Consider the following 19,050-nt stretch of genomic DNA (forward strand, 5'->3'; position numbering starts at 1 on the left):
AATCGAGCTCTAGGGATGCGCACGAGACGAGACGAGACAGAATTTTCCTGACAAAATTCGAGTCGAGACAAAGCTCTTCTAATAGAAAAATATACATTTTTCGAGTCGAGACATCCGTTTTACAGCACATTTTCGAGTCGAGGCAGCCTCAAATCTTGTCTCGTGCGCATCCCTATCGAGCTTGCAGTCTCCCACTCCAAAAGCGCGTACGCTAACCGCTTAGCCACGAGAGAGCTCTAGTTTCGCTTTCGAGACGAGATTCGAGACAATATTAGCAGTTTTGAGAGTCTAATGAGCAACAGAAGTTCACACAAATCTTGTATCTCAAACAGTATTTTAGTGTTACATAATGATATTATAAAAACTATAAACTATTAAAGTGGTTGTACGAACACAATAAACAGCATTTATCAACGTTGAAAGATATGCAAGTCATTACACAATATACTCCAATTACGAATATGTTTTAGTGTTGTTATATCATTCTCTTCGTAGAACTTTCGTGATGCAGAATGATTCTGATAACTTCTAATATATCAGGGCATAAATTTTGTACGTAAGTTTACAGAAAGAGACTAAAAAGAATTCTTCGAGAATCCAGACAAGACTTCTGTATTCTTATTTCCTGTCTCATCTCGTGAGCAAAAATAACCTGTACTAAATAAGGGTGTTCAAAAAGTTTTGCACAGTGGTCTCTACTTTTTTTTTTTATTTGTTGCAGGAGGAGAATGAAATTTTTTGTGAACATACTTGGAATATTTAGCTATAAGTTGGTATATAAAACTATTTTCTTTTATTTACAGGTGAGCCATAATGGACCGTGAAGTAGATGTCAGGTTGCGACAACGGTCGGTGATGGAGCTCCTCTTCAAGACCGGCGATAACTCTGCCACATCGATTCACAGGAAGTTGCTCCCTGTTCATTGGACTGTCCATGGCTTATTTCGTGTGTCAAGCGATGGTGTAAAAGCCAAACCCCAGAATTTCACCGAAGTGTATTTACATCATGGAAAGAACGTTGGACCAGATGCGTCACAGCTGATGGAGGCTACATTGAGTAGGCTCAGTGTATAGCTAAATGTTCACCAAAAAAAATTCATTCTCCTCCTGCAACAAATAATTAAAAAAGGAGAAAAAAATATATATGTGGAAAAATTCAAGGATGTTATAAAATAGAGGACCTGCCTATACGTATCTTCATCCTATGAACTCAAAGAAGCCAAAAAAACAACCGAGCATCCTCTGAGTCGCACATCTGATTGGCTACTCTCGTTTCTGCCGTGATTGTTGGCTCGAAACATTGCGATCTTAGTGGCGCAGAGCGGGCAGAGTAGGTGTGGCAAAGCTGTGACTTATGCCGTAACGATTTTGTTGTATAGGCAGATCCTCTATTTTATAACATCCTTGGAAAAATTGCAGCTTAGACACCCGAGGATAAGCTATTGTTCCCTGAGAAAAAATAAAGTGAGAGTGGCGAAGCTCGATCGATATTTGAATATCTATTCATTTGTCTGTCTATGTATTCCACTATAATTCTCGTGAAACTTATCCGATTTTTAATGAAACTTGTTAATTGCCTTTCAAATGTGCAGAAATTCTACAGATTTTTTTTTCTTGAAAAAAGATAGTTAAAAAGAAAATGATTTTTCTGGAAATGGTACTTTCTCGTACTTTTGTGAAGTTTCCCCAACATGATTTAGAATTAGCCGAGAATGAGAAAGTGAATTTAGCTTTTCCTCCTCTTCTGGCGATCTACGATATACGTATGTTCAACAATAGTTTTGGTTAAAAAGAAAAATCGATTTTGATAGTACGTATGTGCTGTATTCAGTGCGATGGGGATTTCCCCACAATCCGTACTCTTTGAGGTGAAAATCGGTCCTCAGTGATTAGGAATCCTCTCGATTTATCCAATGATTAGGATAGGATACAGGGTGTTTCAAAACAACACCGACAACGTTTGGGAGATGATTCCTGACACCAAGATAAGACAAAAAGTACTGACCAACCTGGGTGCATAAATGCTTTCTTTCGGAGTTATAGGTTCCCGAAAACATGAAAAAAAAAAAATAACTTTAAAGGTCCATAGCTCCAAAGCTATGGGACCTACTGTAGTCGGGTCAAGACTTCACTTAGAAACTAGTATGTGCCCTAGCCAAAGATCCAAGTTTCACAATCCTGCGGTACTTCCACAACAATTTTTGGAAAGGTAGTTGGTAAGTACTTCAAATTATATGCCCGTAGCCAAATTCCCTCTATAAAAATTATCGCGTGAATACCTTAGGATTCTGAAACATGCATTTTTGGATAGTGTACATATTAGTTCCTAAGTGAAGTCTTGACCCGACTACAGTAGGTCCCATAGCTTTGGAGCTATGGACCTTTAAAGTTCTTTTTTTTTTCATGTTTTCGGGAACCTATAACTCCGAAAGAAAGCATTTATGCACCCAGGTTGGTCAGTACTTTTTGTCTTATCTTGGTGTCAGGAATCATCTCCCAAACGTTGTCGGTGCTGTGTTGAAACAATCTGTATAACCTCGGCTTCTACAATGAACAGAATCATCAGTTTTTACCATTTAAGGATGAAGCTTTCTTGGTTTTCATTAGTTCTACAGAGAATTTCCTTACTGACGATATCGAATAACGCATTAGACAGTGAAGTCTTTTAGTGGTAGTATGTTCAATGCTTAATTTACTATTGGTAAGCAAAGGTAATATATAATAGATGGTCCATAAAAGACTTATTTACATAACACTCGAACCATAAATCCGGAACGACACGACGATACTCTTTAGTAATTGAATATTCTCCTTCTCTTTATGGTAGAAGAAAGAAAAAAAAAACGTAAGAGCAGATGCTAAGCTTCTTTTCTTAATGTACTAAATAAGTTATTTGGATATTTTCGTGCGGTAGGGCAGAGGAGGAATTCAGCCAGAAAAAGTCAACCGGTTCTTTAGAAGCGACATATGGAATCCGAAAGAGGCAGAAATTGTAGCGCTGTTAAGATCAACATCACGCATTGAATTATGGATGATCAAAGCTGGATGAAATTTGAGAATAAGGAGGGAGAAAAAAAAAAAACTTGCAGACAAAATAATGTTTAGGTATTTATTAGAAGAGACACTTCGCTTTTGTGGGGGCCGGGCGACTCATAAATATAGTTTTAACCCCTGTGTCATTTACGGTCGTATTTTTAGCTGTTAAGAAGCAGACTCACCGAAAAGTATTTTCTTCCAAATCCACTCTGATAATGAGATATAATCCACTGCTGTATATAAAGCTATTAGTTTCATTCTTCAAACAGCCATTAAAGCGGGGGGAGGGGATCATACAAGGGAGTAAGGCGGGAATTTAAAGTCCCCCCCTTAGTATTGAGCTTCTAGGGTAATAGATAATAATTTGTGTATGTCAGTGGCGTAGTGTCCGGTGGCGCCTCCCAGACCGGACTCCTCTTCGTAGGCACAATGTCAGGTAATTTTAATCAACGTTACTACACTAAGGGGGCAAGGTGCTTCAGTGATACAGCTCTTACTTCTGGTATGTAGGTCTCTAGTTCGATCAACAGCCAAGTAAGTTTGTGGTGGACAAAACCGCGTCCGTAGGTTTTGTGGAATACTCCCGTTTCCTCCCACTTCTCATTCCATCAATTCTTCCATCATCATTCACTTGCATTAATCATAATCTCCCTTCGTCTAAAAGGAATAATCGTGGTATTTTAAACTGGAAGATTTCATTTCATTTAAAATGCACAAAAATAAAAATTAAATATTCTTTAACTATACAGGACATCGAAATATTTCCAAGTTTCGCCCAAATTTGAAACACACGTAAACAGGTATACATTATACGTATACTATATATGGTAACAGTTAAACGCTTATAGGAGGTGGACCATTCAGTTTGAAACGGACTTTTAACTAGGAATGGACAGGAGCGAGTTTCATCTGAAACTCGACTCGACTCGAAACAAACATCTTTGAGCTCGATTCGAAAACTCGGCTCGAAAAAATTCCTCAAGATCGAGTTTCGTGTCGAGTCGAGACAAAACAAGCCAAATCCTATGCGAGTTTCAAGTACTCCCTACAAGTATCTTATATAGACAATAAATATAATTATTATCAATGATACTAGGGCCTACTACAACTTTATATTATTATTATTATTATTATTATTTTATTAACAACAACAACAACACTGTGTATATGCATGAATGATAGGCGGTTTGTATCTGAATACTAAAAATTAGTTGAGTGTCGACATCAGTAATCATGAAATCTAGGAGACAAGGACATCATTCACGAGATTCCGGGTTTGAGTTCCTGAGGAGCAAGTATTCGAGCTCGAGCCAGAAATTGTTAAAAGTTATAGGGCTCCGGCCAAACATGTTCACAGTTACTCGCCCCAGGTTTAGGGTTGTCAACGACTCGAGCGGCTCGGTTCACAGCTCATTTACTATGGAACTGAACCGAGAAGTTAGCCGAGCCAAAAGCTCACTCAACGAGCAGCTCGAGCCGATGGCTCACCTGAGGCGAACTGAACTGAGCCGAATCGAATCAAGTCGGTAGCTCATCCCAACCAAACTGCCTCGAGACATCGTCTCAATTGAGCCGAGCCGGATGACATCACTACCTTGGTTGGGTTTCTGCTTGGGCTCAAAAATTCGACCGTGCAGGTCTCAGCTTTGATGGTAAGAACTACAGTATAGACCCTATAAGTTGGTGCTCATGACATTTGGGACTGTCTCGTTATAGAAATTTATTGTAGTTTCGTTATCGAGACGAGACGAGACCAGAGCAGAGCAGACCAGACGACACGCGAGCACCGTCCCCTCTCGTGAGCAACACAAAATATTGCACATTACTGCTTACATTTCTCATGCCTTTCAGTTTCTAGTCTAATCAGGCCATGATTTCAAAACGAGTTAAAACGAGCTGAACGAGTGAGCCATTCCATCAATTTCTATCATAATAATTCATTTTTTTACTAACCACTTATCTCCAGAGTCGTATTTAGGTTTTTGTTTCGGGCGGCTATGCACACCAAGGGAGAAATTGTCACCTGAGTTCGAGAAATATATTTTGGTTTATACATAAATTGAAATTTTAATGGCAAGAATTGCAGACTGGTGAATCTTATGTGATATGATGCAAACAAAACTTTAGCAGTGAATCTAACCTTTTATTCTATTCATAGAAGAAAAATTAAGCATACTTTTGGCCTACCTAATTTTCCTGAAGGCTAGGGATGCGCACGAGACGAGTCGAGACAGGATTTTCCTGACAAAATTCGAGTCGAGACACGGCTCTTCCAATAGAGAAATATAAATTTTTCGAGTCGAGACATCAATTTTACAGCACATTTTCGAGGCGAGACAGCCACAAATCTTGTCTCGTGCTCATCCCTACCTGAAGCTACTTATCCCCCTTCTTGATATTCTATAATTAAACATTTACCTTTCTTTATAACTAAACTATGTAAATATTCCTCTGCTATAATAACTTAATTCCCTTTACGTTGATATCCGCTTATCAGTTCCTCCTGTTACTGACGACGGCCGGCTTGATTTATAACTAACAACGGTCAAAAGTATGATAGGAGAAACGAAAGAAAGTAACAACTAAGAAAAAGAAACAGATGAGTAGAATGGACGAAAGAAAGAAAAAAAACGCATTTGTTACATGGAATGAAATTTGACAAGTAGACTACAGTATTAATTCTAAATAAAGAGCATACGAAAATGAAAAGTCATTGAAAATCTTAGAAATGGTAAGAAGAATTATTGTTGTACGTGGAATGCGAAAAACTAATAAATTTATTTCGAGAGGGACTTGAGCCCGACAGTCCCTAAATACGCCACTGCCCCATCTTCTTTAGCCTACAGAGTATAATAGTGGGACCTAAACTTAGAAACTTCCTTTCCGGCATTCGTAGTGGAACTGAAGTAAAATCTTAGACAAACCTCAATCAGGATGGCCGGCCACTGAATTCGAACTCGGGACTTTCCGATTACGAACCAAGAACGCTAACCATTAACCTATCTCGCTCATTCAAGATTCCCAGTTGAAGAATACGCATCTGGTCGGTGACCATATTATAACCTTTCGTGAACCTATTACACCAAGTCAACTGTTATAGGTATGTTGAAAAATGACACTGCAACATGAATCGTCTCTCCTCTGTTGTCTGTAACTGAACGTCGTCGTAAACAAGGTTTTGAAACATTTCTACATTTTAGATTTATGAGCACACACACACACACATACAAGTTGTTTCACATTCATACCATAGTTTACACTGAGAAGTCATCTATCTCAGCAGTCTTTTAAGAAAAAGCAGTTTGATTTACGAGTTGGAATCACAAATATTGTTAGCCTCAATTTAGGAAACAATTTATCTTTCAAGTGCGTGATGAATGTCGAAAGAACATCTGCCTTCATATGAGAAATCCAAATACTTATTTACAAGAACAAAAATGGATGATGATACATGTAGTGCAGGGTAGATGTCAGTCGTTTCCAACTGTCCAATAGGGGCCGCGGTGGCTTAGTGGTTGAGCGTTCACCTGTGTTGCTTGGGGTCCCGGGTTCGATCCCAGCCCCCGCCAAGTGAACTTTGTGGTGGACAAACACCGTATACGTGTGTTTCCTCGGGGTCCTCGCGTTTCCTCCCACTTTCTTCATTCCACCATTCATTCATTATTCATCATCACCGTCTCCTTTAGCCTAACCGGCATAACCGTGGGACGTAAAACTCAAAGATTTAATTTTTTCATTTCGACTGTCCAATATATGAAGTAGAAGTGGCTTTTTACAACTGGAGGACAAATACATGAGGAAAGGAGGGGAGGGGGTGAGGTAGAAAAATGGAATAACCAAGTATTGGTAGTGTACGCGTAGTTACGCTTCCACGAGAGTTGCACGAAAGCATCAGAGTTGCCAACCTCAGCGAACAAAAGTACCAATTTTAGTCTTTAAAATTATCGTGTATTTCGATAATTTTAGAAATTATCGAAATTGCACATGATAATTTTAGAAACAAATATCCTACTACTAATAATAGCAATAATATATAATATATTTATCTAGTCATCTTCAGTTTTGAATTCCAAATCAGAATCACTGTCACCATTTTTAATATCCTTATTAGCACTACTCTGATCAAAAACAATATTTCCACCCCATCGTAAATTTAATTAAATTTAAGAATGGATGCAGGGTTGTCATTTGCTAATTCTCAAATCTTGATTGATTTATTTTAGCGGGAACGATTGTTAAAAACCTCAGTATGTGTGTTTTATAAGTATTTAATACAAATTACAATTTATATACGCATTCAAAAACTGAAAAAAAGTGCACGTTCTGAAATTATCGTATATCAAGATAAATTATCATGTGGTTGGCAAGCCTGGAAACCATCGACTACGCTATCGTCAGAGTACTTCCCAACTCGTTTCTGTGTGCTTCACTGAGAGAGAGAGCAGAAAACTGGCGTTACAAGAGCATTCGCAATTGGAAATTTATGGTATACCAATTATATCAACTAGATTTGTAAGAAACTTAATGATTTTAAATTAATTTTGCCAAAGTCTGAAGTGATGTCTTCGGCAATAATACTTGGCTACCTCCGTGCAGACGCACAACCAAAAATTCTTATTGAGAAGGATTCAAGCTTTGTGTGTGTGTGGGGGGGGGGGGTGAATGGGTGGGGGGAGGTCGAATACTACAAGCCACTATGTTTATGTAGTACTGAACAGGTATTATTCTGCACCTGAAAAGACGATAAGTAACTGTAAAATACTTCCACCTACGTTTTCAAAAAAGATAGAACTAGATTGTTTTTATAATAGTAAAGATTAAGTGTAAGATCGAATTTTCGTGCTACATCAATAATTTCCCTGTTAAACAAGTTTAGTTTTATTGACAAAGTGTAGAAATATATGCTGAGTTAATGAGTTTTGAGAAAGGGTCCGGTCCCGGTGGACCCTTTCCATGGATTCACCCTTGCTTCCGTGTGACTACGAGTGCACATATTCAAAGAATACGATTAACACATTACCCACTTGGACAGTTCACAGTTGCTCTCCTGAAGCACAGATTAGACTAGTGTAAGACAGCTAATAGTACTTTTATTCATTTAAGCTACCTTAATACTTCATGAATAGCGCTATTATATGTATAAAATTTATTTTTTACAAAGACGGCAAACTAAAAAGTCTGGATTTTGGGCTCAAAACCTGGTTTCCGCCTCCCCCCTCCTCCGAAAGAAATTTTGCTTTAGGTTCAGCCCTCAGATTTTAAATTCAAGCGTGAAAAGTCTATCATAAATCTACTTATGGGCGCCTGAAGGTGCGGACAGGGTGGGGCTCGGGCCAACCTGGCTCACGAAAATATATTCGTAATATAGCAAACCACGTATATTAAATATCAGACGCAATATAACAACCATGGAGATGCCCCTCCCCCTAGAAAATTTTGTTCGGGCGTCCCTGGATCTACTGTACACACCTCTAATTTATAAACTGTTAAAATATAAGATTTAATGAATCAATGTAAGAACAACGTTGAATGAACAGGGTATAACTCAGAATTTCTAATGTTCCCTACCATTTCAGGATTTTTGCCTTAAACCTGGTACTAAGTAAGGTTACTCATTATTATAGCGAAAATGATCTATCATAGAATTGATTATGATAGAACTAAGTGGAGAAATAATTATATATATATATATATATATATATATATATATATATATATATATATATATATATAATTTAAAAAACTGTAAAATTGCTTAAAAAACACACCATACAGGTTTCTTTCAGACTTTACCCCCTCCCTCCCGATCTAACAGAAAATTGCATTGCTATTGCCAATATGTCAAACTATTATATGAAAATTCAGCCCCTCTCATTTTGATCCTCCTCCAGGACAAAATTTTCTGGAAGAAAAGCCTCTACACAATTCTTCACATTATCCTGAAGTCTAAGCATATTAAAGTTTCCATCCGAGGGTAAACATCTCATGTGTAATTTTTGAGAAAACAGAGCAAAAATTAATTTTTATGCCCCCAAGATATATATCTTTCATTGCCAATAATAATTTATAGTTTTTTTTTCTATTTAACAGATTATTTATTTATGTATTACGCTGTTAAATAGATTATATCTATTGTTAGATTATATTTTTTCTATCGGTGATGCATACTTCCAATAGTGATAATGCATATACTACTTATAAGCATCATTGTGAGACCGAAATAGCAGATAAAAATCAACTTCGAATTCCAAACAGTACAAGGAAAAATGTATAAAGAAAGTACGTGAATCACATGGACTTCCCCACTCATATTAATGAGGGCATGGAGCAAGAGGTAAAGCAAATAGCCACTGGCAAAGCCATTGGTTATGACTAGCGGCAATGGAGAATTCCATAAAATCCATAATTCAATATGTAGATTGTCCAATGTTTCCCAATGTCTTAATGTCTGGCATTCGCCCCAAAGAATACTGAACAACTGAACTTCACGAAACTTACAAAATTAATTTTAAATCTGGCCGTGGCTAAAATTGTTACCGTTCAAGTACGGAAGATCATGGTTCAAAGCCCAGTGGAAGTATATTTTACATGCCGTTTCGAGCTCAATAGCATAATTTAGTGCATCAACCATATCTTTTTTCCCCTCAGAATTTTGGATATTTCTTGCATAATTTACACGTACAAGCGGATTAGGGAACGTTCTTGACCCTACATCTCTCTCATCCTCCCCTACCAGCCCGTAATTGGAATCGGGGCCGCGATGGCTCAGGTAGAGCGTTCACCTCTGGTGCATGGGGTCCTTGGTTTGAACCCGGCTCGCGCCAAGTGAACTTTGTGGTAGACAAACACCATGTGTGTGGGTTTTCTCTGGGTTCTCCCGTTTCCTCCTTTCTTCACTCCACCGTTTCATTCATTTCTAAATATCACCGTCTCTTTTAGCTTATCGGAGATAATCGTGGGACGTAAAACTTAAAGATTTCATTTCATTTCCGGAATTCAAACCTCACGTTAAAGCATACGTCCATGTTATTTAGTGTCGGTTCGATAAGGGACGTTAAACCTTAAAACCATCGCGTTTTTGGTGCATATGATCCCAATTCCATCCCCGGTCTCAGAATATTTAATCCACTACGATGGTTCGGATTACTCCTTAAACTGTAGTTCCACGTCTCACATAGCCTCGATGCTGAAATGGAACACTGAACTGCAATAAACAAGCAAATTAAGAGACACCGCCATTGGCATAACTAGGTTATTTTTGCTAGAGGGTCAGGCGTGGCCAATTTACTTCTAAGAACTGCAATTTGAACCTTTCAATAGATCTTATATAGTAAGGTTTATTCTCTTTCCACATTACATTCTGAACGAGAACTCGCCTTCTTTTACTGCTATTGCACCATGCTTGATTAATTTGCTAGAAGTGAAAGCTTCCCCTATTTTAATTCTTATATATTAAATTTTCTCTCTCCTTTAGTACTGTTGTCTCTGATTTGGACTCCAATCGGATAGTTCCGTTTATTAACTTTTATACGCATTTTCCTTTATTTACTAAAACAAAAATTTTATACGTTGTTTAACACGCCTACTACATATATTGTCATACGACACAGTGAAATTTTATTATATCAACAATTGTTTAAATATATTTCCTATGTTTAATACACCTTTTAAAAAATCTGTTTTACCTTAATTACAATATATATATATATATATATATATATATATATATATATATATATATATATATATATATATATATATATAATTGTTATACTATAGATTTATACATAATTTACTCTTACAATTCTGAGTGAAATTGCTTTCGTAAATCTATATAACTCATTACACTATAAAAGCGAGTGGTCAACAAAATTCTGAGCAAGTTTGGCTCTCCCTGGCTTCCTCCGTTACCCGAATGCTTATTTCGAGTGCAAAGGGTTCGCGAGACTACCTCATGTCATGTAGTTTTGTCATTCATGATATCAGAGCTTTCTCGCAGTTGTTTTCTTCTAGAATTATTATTCTATCATTAAGCCTAGAGGAAAGAAAAAATTAAAACTTTAACTAAGATTTAACTAACCGAAAGTTAAAATCTTTCATATAGGAGTGTTACAAAGAAGTGTATGTGTAAGAGTTAGAATTGTGTGTGTCACTGTTCGAGATATGTATCTCACACTGTTAGGGATATGTATCTCACACTGTTAGGGATATATATCTCACACTGTTAGGGATATATATCTCTCACTGTTAGGGATATATATATCTCACTGTTAGGGATATATATCTCTCACTGTTAGGGATATATATCTCTCACTGTTGGGGATATGTATCTCACACTGTTGGGGATATGTATCTCACACTGTTGGGGATATGTATCTCACACTGTTGGGGATATATACAGTGGCGGATCCAGGATATGATCAAGGGAGGGGCTAAACCGTAATTTGCCGTTTTATCCAGTGTAAAGCAGAATTGAAGCCCATTTTATCCAGTGTAAACCTGAGCGTCAAGGGGGGGGGCTATAGCCCCGTAGCCCCCTTAGATCCGCCCTTGGATATATATATATATATATCTCAAACTGTTAGGGATTTGTATCTCACACTGTTGGGGATATGTATCTCACACTGTTGGGGATATGTATCTCACACTGTTAGGGATATATATCTCACACTGTTAGGGATATATATCTCACACTGTTAGGGATATATATCTCACACTGTTGGGGATATATATCTCACACTGTTGGGGATATGTATCTCACACTGTTGGGGATATGTATCTCACACTGTTGGGGATATGTATCTCACACTGTTGGGGATATGTATCTCACACTGTTGGGGATATGTATCTCACACTGTTGGGGATATGTATCTCACACTGTTGGGGATATGTATCTCACACTGTTGGGGATATGTATCTCACACTGTTGGGGATATGTATCTCACACTGTTGGGGATATGTATCTCACACTGTTGGGGATATGTATCTCACACTGTTAGGGATATGTATCTCACACTGTTAGGGATATATATCTCACACTGTTAGGGATATATATCTCACACTGTTAGGGATATGTATCTCACACTGTTAGGGATATGTATCACACTGTTAGGGATATGTATCTTATACTGTTAGGGATATACTGTATGTTTCACTGTTAGGCGAAATCAAACCTCAATGGATACGATCTGCTGGTTTAACATATAAATAATAATCAGGTAAAGCGAAATGTGTAAAATACAGTAATAAATCTACCATATAAGAAAATATAAGATATAAAACATGTAAACACAATGATAAAAGCACTTTTTACCGGAGCTACATGGCAAGAATAAAGGAAGGCCCAGTTAGTATGAAAGATAAAGTCAAATACTTGGACCTATCGTCGGAATTGTCAATTCAACTGGAAACTAAAAATGCTCTAAGTGACAATAGACAGGAGACAAACTCATAGGAGGAAGCAAGAAATGAGTTAAGTGTAAACACTAGGACTATCACAATGCAGGTAGAACATGGAGATGACAAAAAAATATAAAAGTATGTGAGATCGTTAGGTGGTCATCTCCGAGCAGTGTTGGTAAGTTTGCTAATAGGGCAAAGTCAGTTCAAAGCTGAGCATAAGGACAAACAAACAAGCAGATGTTGAATGTTTTGTCTAGCTCCACAGGCTAAACATAATGGTGGATCTTCGCCACGAAGTCTAAATCAGAGTTCAGTAACAAATTGTTTCTCCTGTTGAGATTATCTTCAGCTGGTGATCCAGACACCAAGGTTTGGGTACGTAACTTGATTACTGTATACTTCAATATACAGTATACAGTGAACAAATGAACAAATACCACATGCGTGGGTTTTCTCCCGTTTCCTCCCACTTTCTTCATTCCACCATTTTATTCATTTCTCATCATCACAGTCTCCTTTAGCCTAGTCGACATAACCGTGAGACAAAGATTTCATTTCATTTCAATATCATCTTAATATGTGATGAGTACGGCAACCCAAGAGCATAACAGCAGTTTACACACATGGTTGATACCTTCAACATGGTTGTGGTTGTCTAAGGGTCCAGAAGAAACTAATTTTAAAAGCATAATAAAGCATAATTTTGGAAAATAAAGCATAATTTAAAATATATAGCGCAATTCTTGGAAAATTCTATTGGAACAATTCTGGGAAAATTCTGTTTAACTGCAAGTTTAACATACTGCATTAATATTTTTTAAAACCAATATTTACAGTTCAAAACCTTTGAGAACACAACACTGCACAATGAAAAGCTTATTTTTATTTCTGTAAACTTTTCAGTGTAATTTGAAGTGGAGACAAGAAAAAAGGATCAAAATGTACAAAAAGCGTACAAAAACTCCACGTGTGTACCCCTTGAGCACTTTTGGAGGCATCTTTTACTTTCCCTTTCTGTATATATGAACCTCTAAGGCGCACACAATTGATTAAAAAAAAAGACTTGAGTAAAGTATATCTTTTTACAAGTGCATTAAGTAGAAAGTTCGTTAAATATAAAAATAAATAGATCAAGATATTTAGAATACTTAATGTATAATAAATATTATACATTATACACGATTAGGTTAAACAATGATTGAAATTAACAATAAAACATAATTTGGAAAAAATATATATAAAGCATAATGTGGGTTGCTCTAGTGATGTGGTTAGCGTACAGCATCAACTTCTAGGTTTATAAATAGTTTTTCTCGAAAACTACGCATAAGGATTTAGACTAATCCGTATTATTTTCTTCAGCTTAATACGTTCTATCAAATGCTATACACACCTCATCTTAGGGCATTTAAAAATACTAATAATATTGTTGAATCAATACTACAGGGCACAAAACTACGATATTAACTAAAGTTTTGACCAATTCCAAGTTAAGCTGTTTCGTGTAGGAATGATATTACATTTTACTTTGTCCAATTAGAAGGCTGAATTTTAAAGGGATATTTTATTCTTTCTCATAAGTCAGCGCTTTACATTGCAGAATCCAAACTGTTGAGTCTCCGAAACGTTTGTCTCGGTAAATAAAATCAGGAGTATCTAGACACCACATCCTGTGCTACTTTACGAACATGCGTCAAGATATTATCTTTTTCCATACATTGTTGCTTACTCGTCAGAAGTTAGTCAAATAAATTTTAGTTTTTAAAAGGAGGTTGTAAACCATAAATGTAAAAATTTCGTACTTATTAGATATGCAAGTAGTAAAAATTTGAAAATACCTATTTTAGAATATACTGCATAAACGAGAGTAGAAGTATGGGTACGTATTAGCTACGAAGAATTGACTAAAGGAAAAAACTTGCAAAAAACAATTCTGGAAAGCTGTTCGGCTTTCTATTAAAACTCGTTTCAGTTTCAAAATCTGCTGTTTTATATAAAAACCAGTATCGGTAAGAAAAAAAAACGAACCGGTTTGGACAGAACCGAAACGTCGGTTTTTTTTTTTACTTTTTCATTTTTTCTTTACATAAAAAGTCTTGCCCAACCCTAATAAGTACTACAAGCAATGTTTCTTTCAGAAACAACGTTCCGGGGCGGGGGGGGGGGCACACTTAGTATTCCGGGGGGCATTGTATTATTATATTAAATAAGTACTTTTTGGTCTCCACCGGGCGGCAGTGCCATCTAAAAACGTGTCTGGAAGAAACACTAACTACAAGCAGATAGAAAAGAAGTTTTGATTGGAAAATGCGTTTAATTTACCGCTTTGGCAACTCTGAATCAAAAATTGGTTAAAATTATAGCTAAAGCCAACTACATTTATACTAGCTAAATATACCGTATAAAAATGGCTAAATGGCCAACACTGACCCCATTGGTGAGAACGATTCTCAGCATTTTCAGTGGTTATTCTCTGACCATGATGGATATTGATTCAACAGCTAACACCACTTTCTCTATCCCTGAGGACCTTCATTGAAATTTACAACTTTTGAATAATGGCCCACAACAACAGGTTCCAACAGACAAATCTGTTCTGAAGACGTCAAAGAAAGAAAAAATGCCGTTATGTGCTATATAAATCTGTTGTTTGGACATCTCTTAGGAATTGGGAACTAAAGAAAACTAACAGAAAGTTTAAAAAAGCAACAACAAAACAAAATAACCTCTTTTCAAATTTTCAAATAATAAAATTCTACATTTTTAGACTAGTTTCTTTAACTTTCTATTGGGAAAGTTCTTCATACCCTAACTGTATTGTGTATTCCTAGTTTCCATTCTTTTTGATCAACATTAAAAGATGCTTCAAGCATGCACCTCTGCTCCGAGAGAAAAAAAAAAAAAAAAAAAAAAGAGGAAACTTATTTACATGATACTCCAATATATACCCTAAGTATTTTAAAATATAACATTTCAGATGGCCCATATAACATTTGGAGGTAGTGTGCATTTTGTGGAAAACTGCGGAATCTACGAAAATAGTCCAATCTATATACAGGGTGGCTCAAAAGTAGGTATACAGTGGTATCTAAATCTTAATTACAATTTTCAGGCGCGCAAGTGTTCGAAATGTCCTCATTCAACAGTTCAATGTTCTTCAAACCTACCTAGAAGGCTGCGACACACATTGCGACAGAAATATCGAAGATATCCAAAAAGGCAAAGAGAAAAGCAGTTGCAAACAGGAAGTTATGGCAATACTTCCGACTGTATACCTACTTTTGGGCCAGTCTGTATATAAAAATGAAAGTGACCACGTTTGTAAGTTAATAACGCTTGAACCACACGACCGATCATTGATCAAGTTTTCAACATAGATGAGGTTTGGACCTGGGGTGGTTTTTATCATTTCATTTTGAAGGTGCAGTTTGGGGCAGGGTAGGAAGAGAGGGGATATATACAAATGATCGAAAATTACCGATGTTGGTGTCGAATCCATAGTTTTCGGGGCCGCTGAGAATGAACAGTGACACTTCCGATGCCGTTAAATCGAAATTCAGCCCCCATTAGTACTCCTAAGGGGGGATAGTGACATGTAAAAAAAAAATGAAAATGACCGATATTAGTGTCAAATTCACAGTTTTTGGGGTCCTGAAGTTGATTGGTGACCCTTTATGTCCAAAATGAAACTTCAAATTAACATTTCCCTGTCATGGTCCACTTGATTCTATTTCATAATTCCAATCAACTTAAAAATCAGCAGTATCGACCTCTTTTAAACTGCGCACCCACTCAAGGTCCTTTAGCTTCGATCAGAACGTAATCATCTTATAAAAGGCTTCGGACGTCTTACAGTATATGACAGATATTATCAATGCCGCTGGATAATTTGTATTGCTGACAATAAACGTACTAACACATTTTACTGGATTTTAATTTAATACCAGTTATAATACAAAAGCTACGTAGTCTATGAATAGGAGTGCTGGACCATCGATTCAATTAAGGGGGGAGAAGTTCAATAGAATACATCTTTTCAGACAACTCAAGATTGTCAATATTTTACACCTGACAGTATTTTATTTGCCCTTCTATGTGAAAAGAAAGAAAAGAAAAGAAACAAGCAACAGTGCCACGTGTACGCCATCTAAAGAAGTTTGGTTTATATGGCATAATATTTTATCAGTATTGAAACCGGAAATGCTAGAAATCTACTACCACTTGCAGTTATAGTGGTTTAGGGTAATAGTATACATGAGAACCCCCTTATCTGCGTTTCTTCTGTGTTCTATTACCACTTCTACATGAAATACCATAAATTTTCTACGTAGTGCAATAGTAAGAAGTATCCATGTGCACAAGACATGCGATATGCGTTAAATTCCCCCCCACACACACACATTGGCATAGATAAAGTACAAGGGCACTACACATGCAGATATAAAGTACATGTACGTTCTTTTTTATTTTCGTATCAGTCGATAAGTAAATCAAAGTCACTTTGTTATCCCCTTGGTAAGTTCGTAGATACTCAATGAATAATCCCTAAAAGTATGAGCGTCCAGCTCCTTCGGGAACTGACGCGGCTTTACGTATACTATATCCCATTCTAACAAAAGTGGGTTCTACTTGACAAGAAAAAAAAGTTTGAGAAACGCTCATCTCAAAGTATTAAAATTTCCTACACATGATTGTGGTGGTATGATACTATGCCTTTAAAGGGTGGCCCCCGTTTCTTTTTTCTTTTTTTTTTTTTAATAAGTCTACTTAAACATATAATGTGGCGAAATTGAATAGATGGCCAATTTAATACATTTTACTTGAAAATGAAATCTTTAACGTCTCTCAATTATACCCTTTAAGCTAAGGTAGACAATTATTTAGGCAAGTAAATGATTATGAAAGGATTGATGGAATTAGAAAGTGGGAGGAAACGGGAATACCCCGAGAAAATCCACGGACACGATGTTGTCCATCACACTTGAACCAGGGACCCAAGATGGCGGGAGATCGAACCAGGGACCTCACACACCACAGGTGTGAGAAAATGGAAAAAAATGAAATGAAATCTTTAAGTTTTACGTCCCACGATTATGCCGGTTAGGCTAAAGGAGACGGTGATTATGAGAGATGAATGGAATGAAGAAAGTGGGAGGAAACGGGAGAACCCCGAGAAAACTCACGAGCACGGTGTTTGTCCGCCACAAAGTCCACACGGCGCGAGCTGGGATCGAACCAGGGACCCCAAGCAGCGGAGGTAAGCGCTCCACCACTGCGCCACCACGCACCCCAGTGTGAGGAAATGGAATAGATGGCCAATTTAACACCATACTATATATGCTAATCATTCAGAATTTCGATGTTAAATACACCAGAGCAACATTTCCAAAATAGAAATAAAATATCACATTATCAGTGGTACTGCATTCATTAAAAAAAAAATGTTAAGACTCACCAATAGATACACAGAATTGTAGCAACAGACCAAACAGTAGCACACTTTTCCCCATTGCACTAACAGCTTTCACTTGTCACAAAATAATAAAACACGTCACTTGAGGTTTTATGCAAGCGGAAAATTGATGTTTCTTTCTTTTTCTTTCCCCTGCTAAAGCTTAAGTGGACGGAAACTCACGTGTAAAAACACTGCCTTTCTTTTTCAAGGACGGACGGATGAACAGTTACGTCAACTCACTTCACCGCGTACTCCGTAACTAACTTAACAACTAAACTAAAAATTTCTTTTTAACCATATTCTTCTTCCCTGACGGGGATTTGGCAACGGAATAAACTAACCAAGCTTTCTCGCCCAATAAGAGACCACCTCATCTAGCCAGGACCCTCCCAAGCTCACGATAAGAAATTATCAACCTCCTTACATCAATCTTCACGACCAACTAGACAGATTTTTTAAGACTTCACTGCGTGTATGGGTTTGTTCTTCAGCAGTCGCCAAAAGAACTATTATCTCTTCTTTTTCATGCCTATTTTTCTTTTTTTTCTTCTTGTTTCTTGTTTGACTCACTGCTTGGAACAGCTTGCAGACAATCGCCCATTCAGTTTGTTTATGTATGCCTTCAGGTTTATTCGGATAGCGTGAAGTACACAGTACATATGTAACTGTTTGTATAACGAAAAGTGCCATAGAAACGTGATAACTTGTATTAACAAAATGAATCAATTCTACACTACAAATGACATTTAACGGAGAAACAAAAAAAAAAAAAAAAAAAATCAAAGAATAGATCTTATTAATTTGAATGAAATCCCGATGAGTAGATTTCAAGAAAATAATTTTTAAAAGACATTTATTGTAGACGTGAATGTTGACGTACGACACCTACTAATCGCCTTTGTGATCGTAGGTATTCTGCCATTGTTTGCAGGTCAACCTTCCATGCACTACGGTCTTCAGCCAACGATTTTTCTGTTTTGATATCGTCCATTAATCGTAGTCTTCTTTGTTCCTCCCTCTCTTTCCTGCCACCATACACTCTAGCACTTCCGTCATGTTAAAAATTCCTTCTTAGACAATGTCCCAACCAGTTTTTCTTCCTCTTTTTAATATTATCTAAAACTTCGTTTCTCACCCACCATTTCTAACACCCTCAT

The 19,050-nt window shown here is 37.0% G+C and overlaps 1 protein-coding gene across 1 annotated transcript in view; it reads right to left on the reverse strand.

Moving 5' to 3' along the window:
* LOC145684119 (sphingomyelin phosphodiesterase-like) overlaps window positions 1-18,385 on the reverse strand; it is a 142,322-nt gene extending 123,937 nt beyond the window's left edge. Inside the window, exon 1 of the mRNA XM_081756045.1 lies at window positions 17,894-18,385. Coding sequence (XP_081612171.1) covers window positions 17,894-17,948 — 55 coding nt within the window. The 5' untranslated portion in view covers window positions 17,949-18,385. The remainder of the gene's footprint in view (window positions 1-17,893) is intronic.
* Between the last annotated feature and the right edge of the window lie 665 nt (window positions 18,386-19,050).

This window comes from Thermobia domestica, chromosome 4 (genome assembly GCF_964235325.1).
Source record: "Thermobia domestica chromosome 4, izTheDome1.hap1.1, whole genome shotgun sequence".
Taxonomy (NCBI): Eukaryota; Metazoa; Arthropoda; class Insecta; order Zygentoma; family Lepismatidae; genus Thermobia; species Thermobia domestica.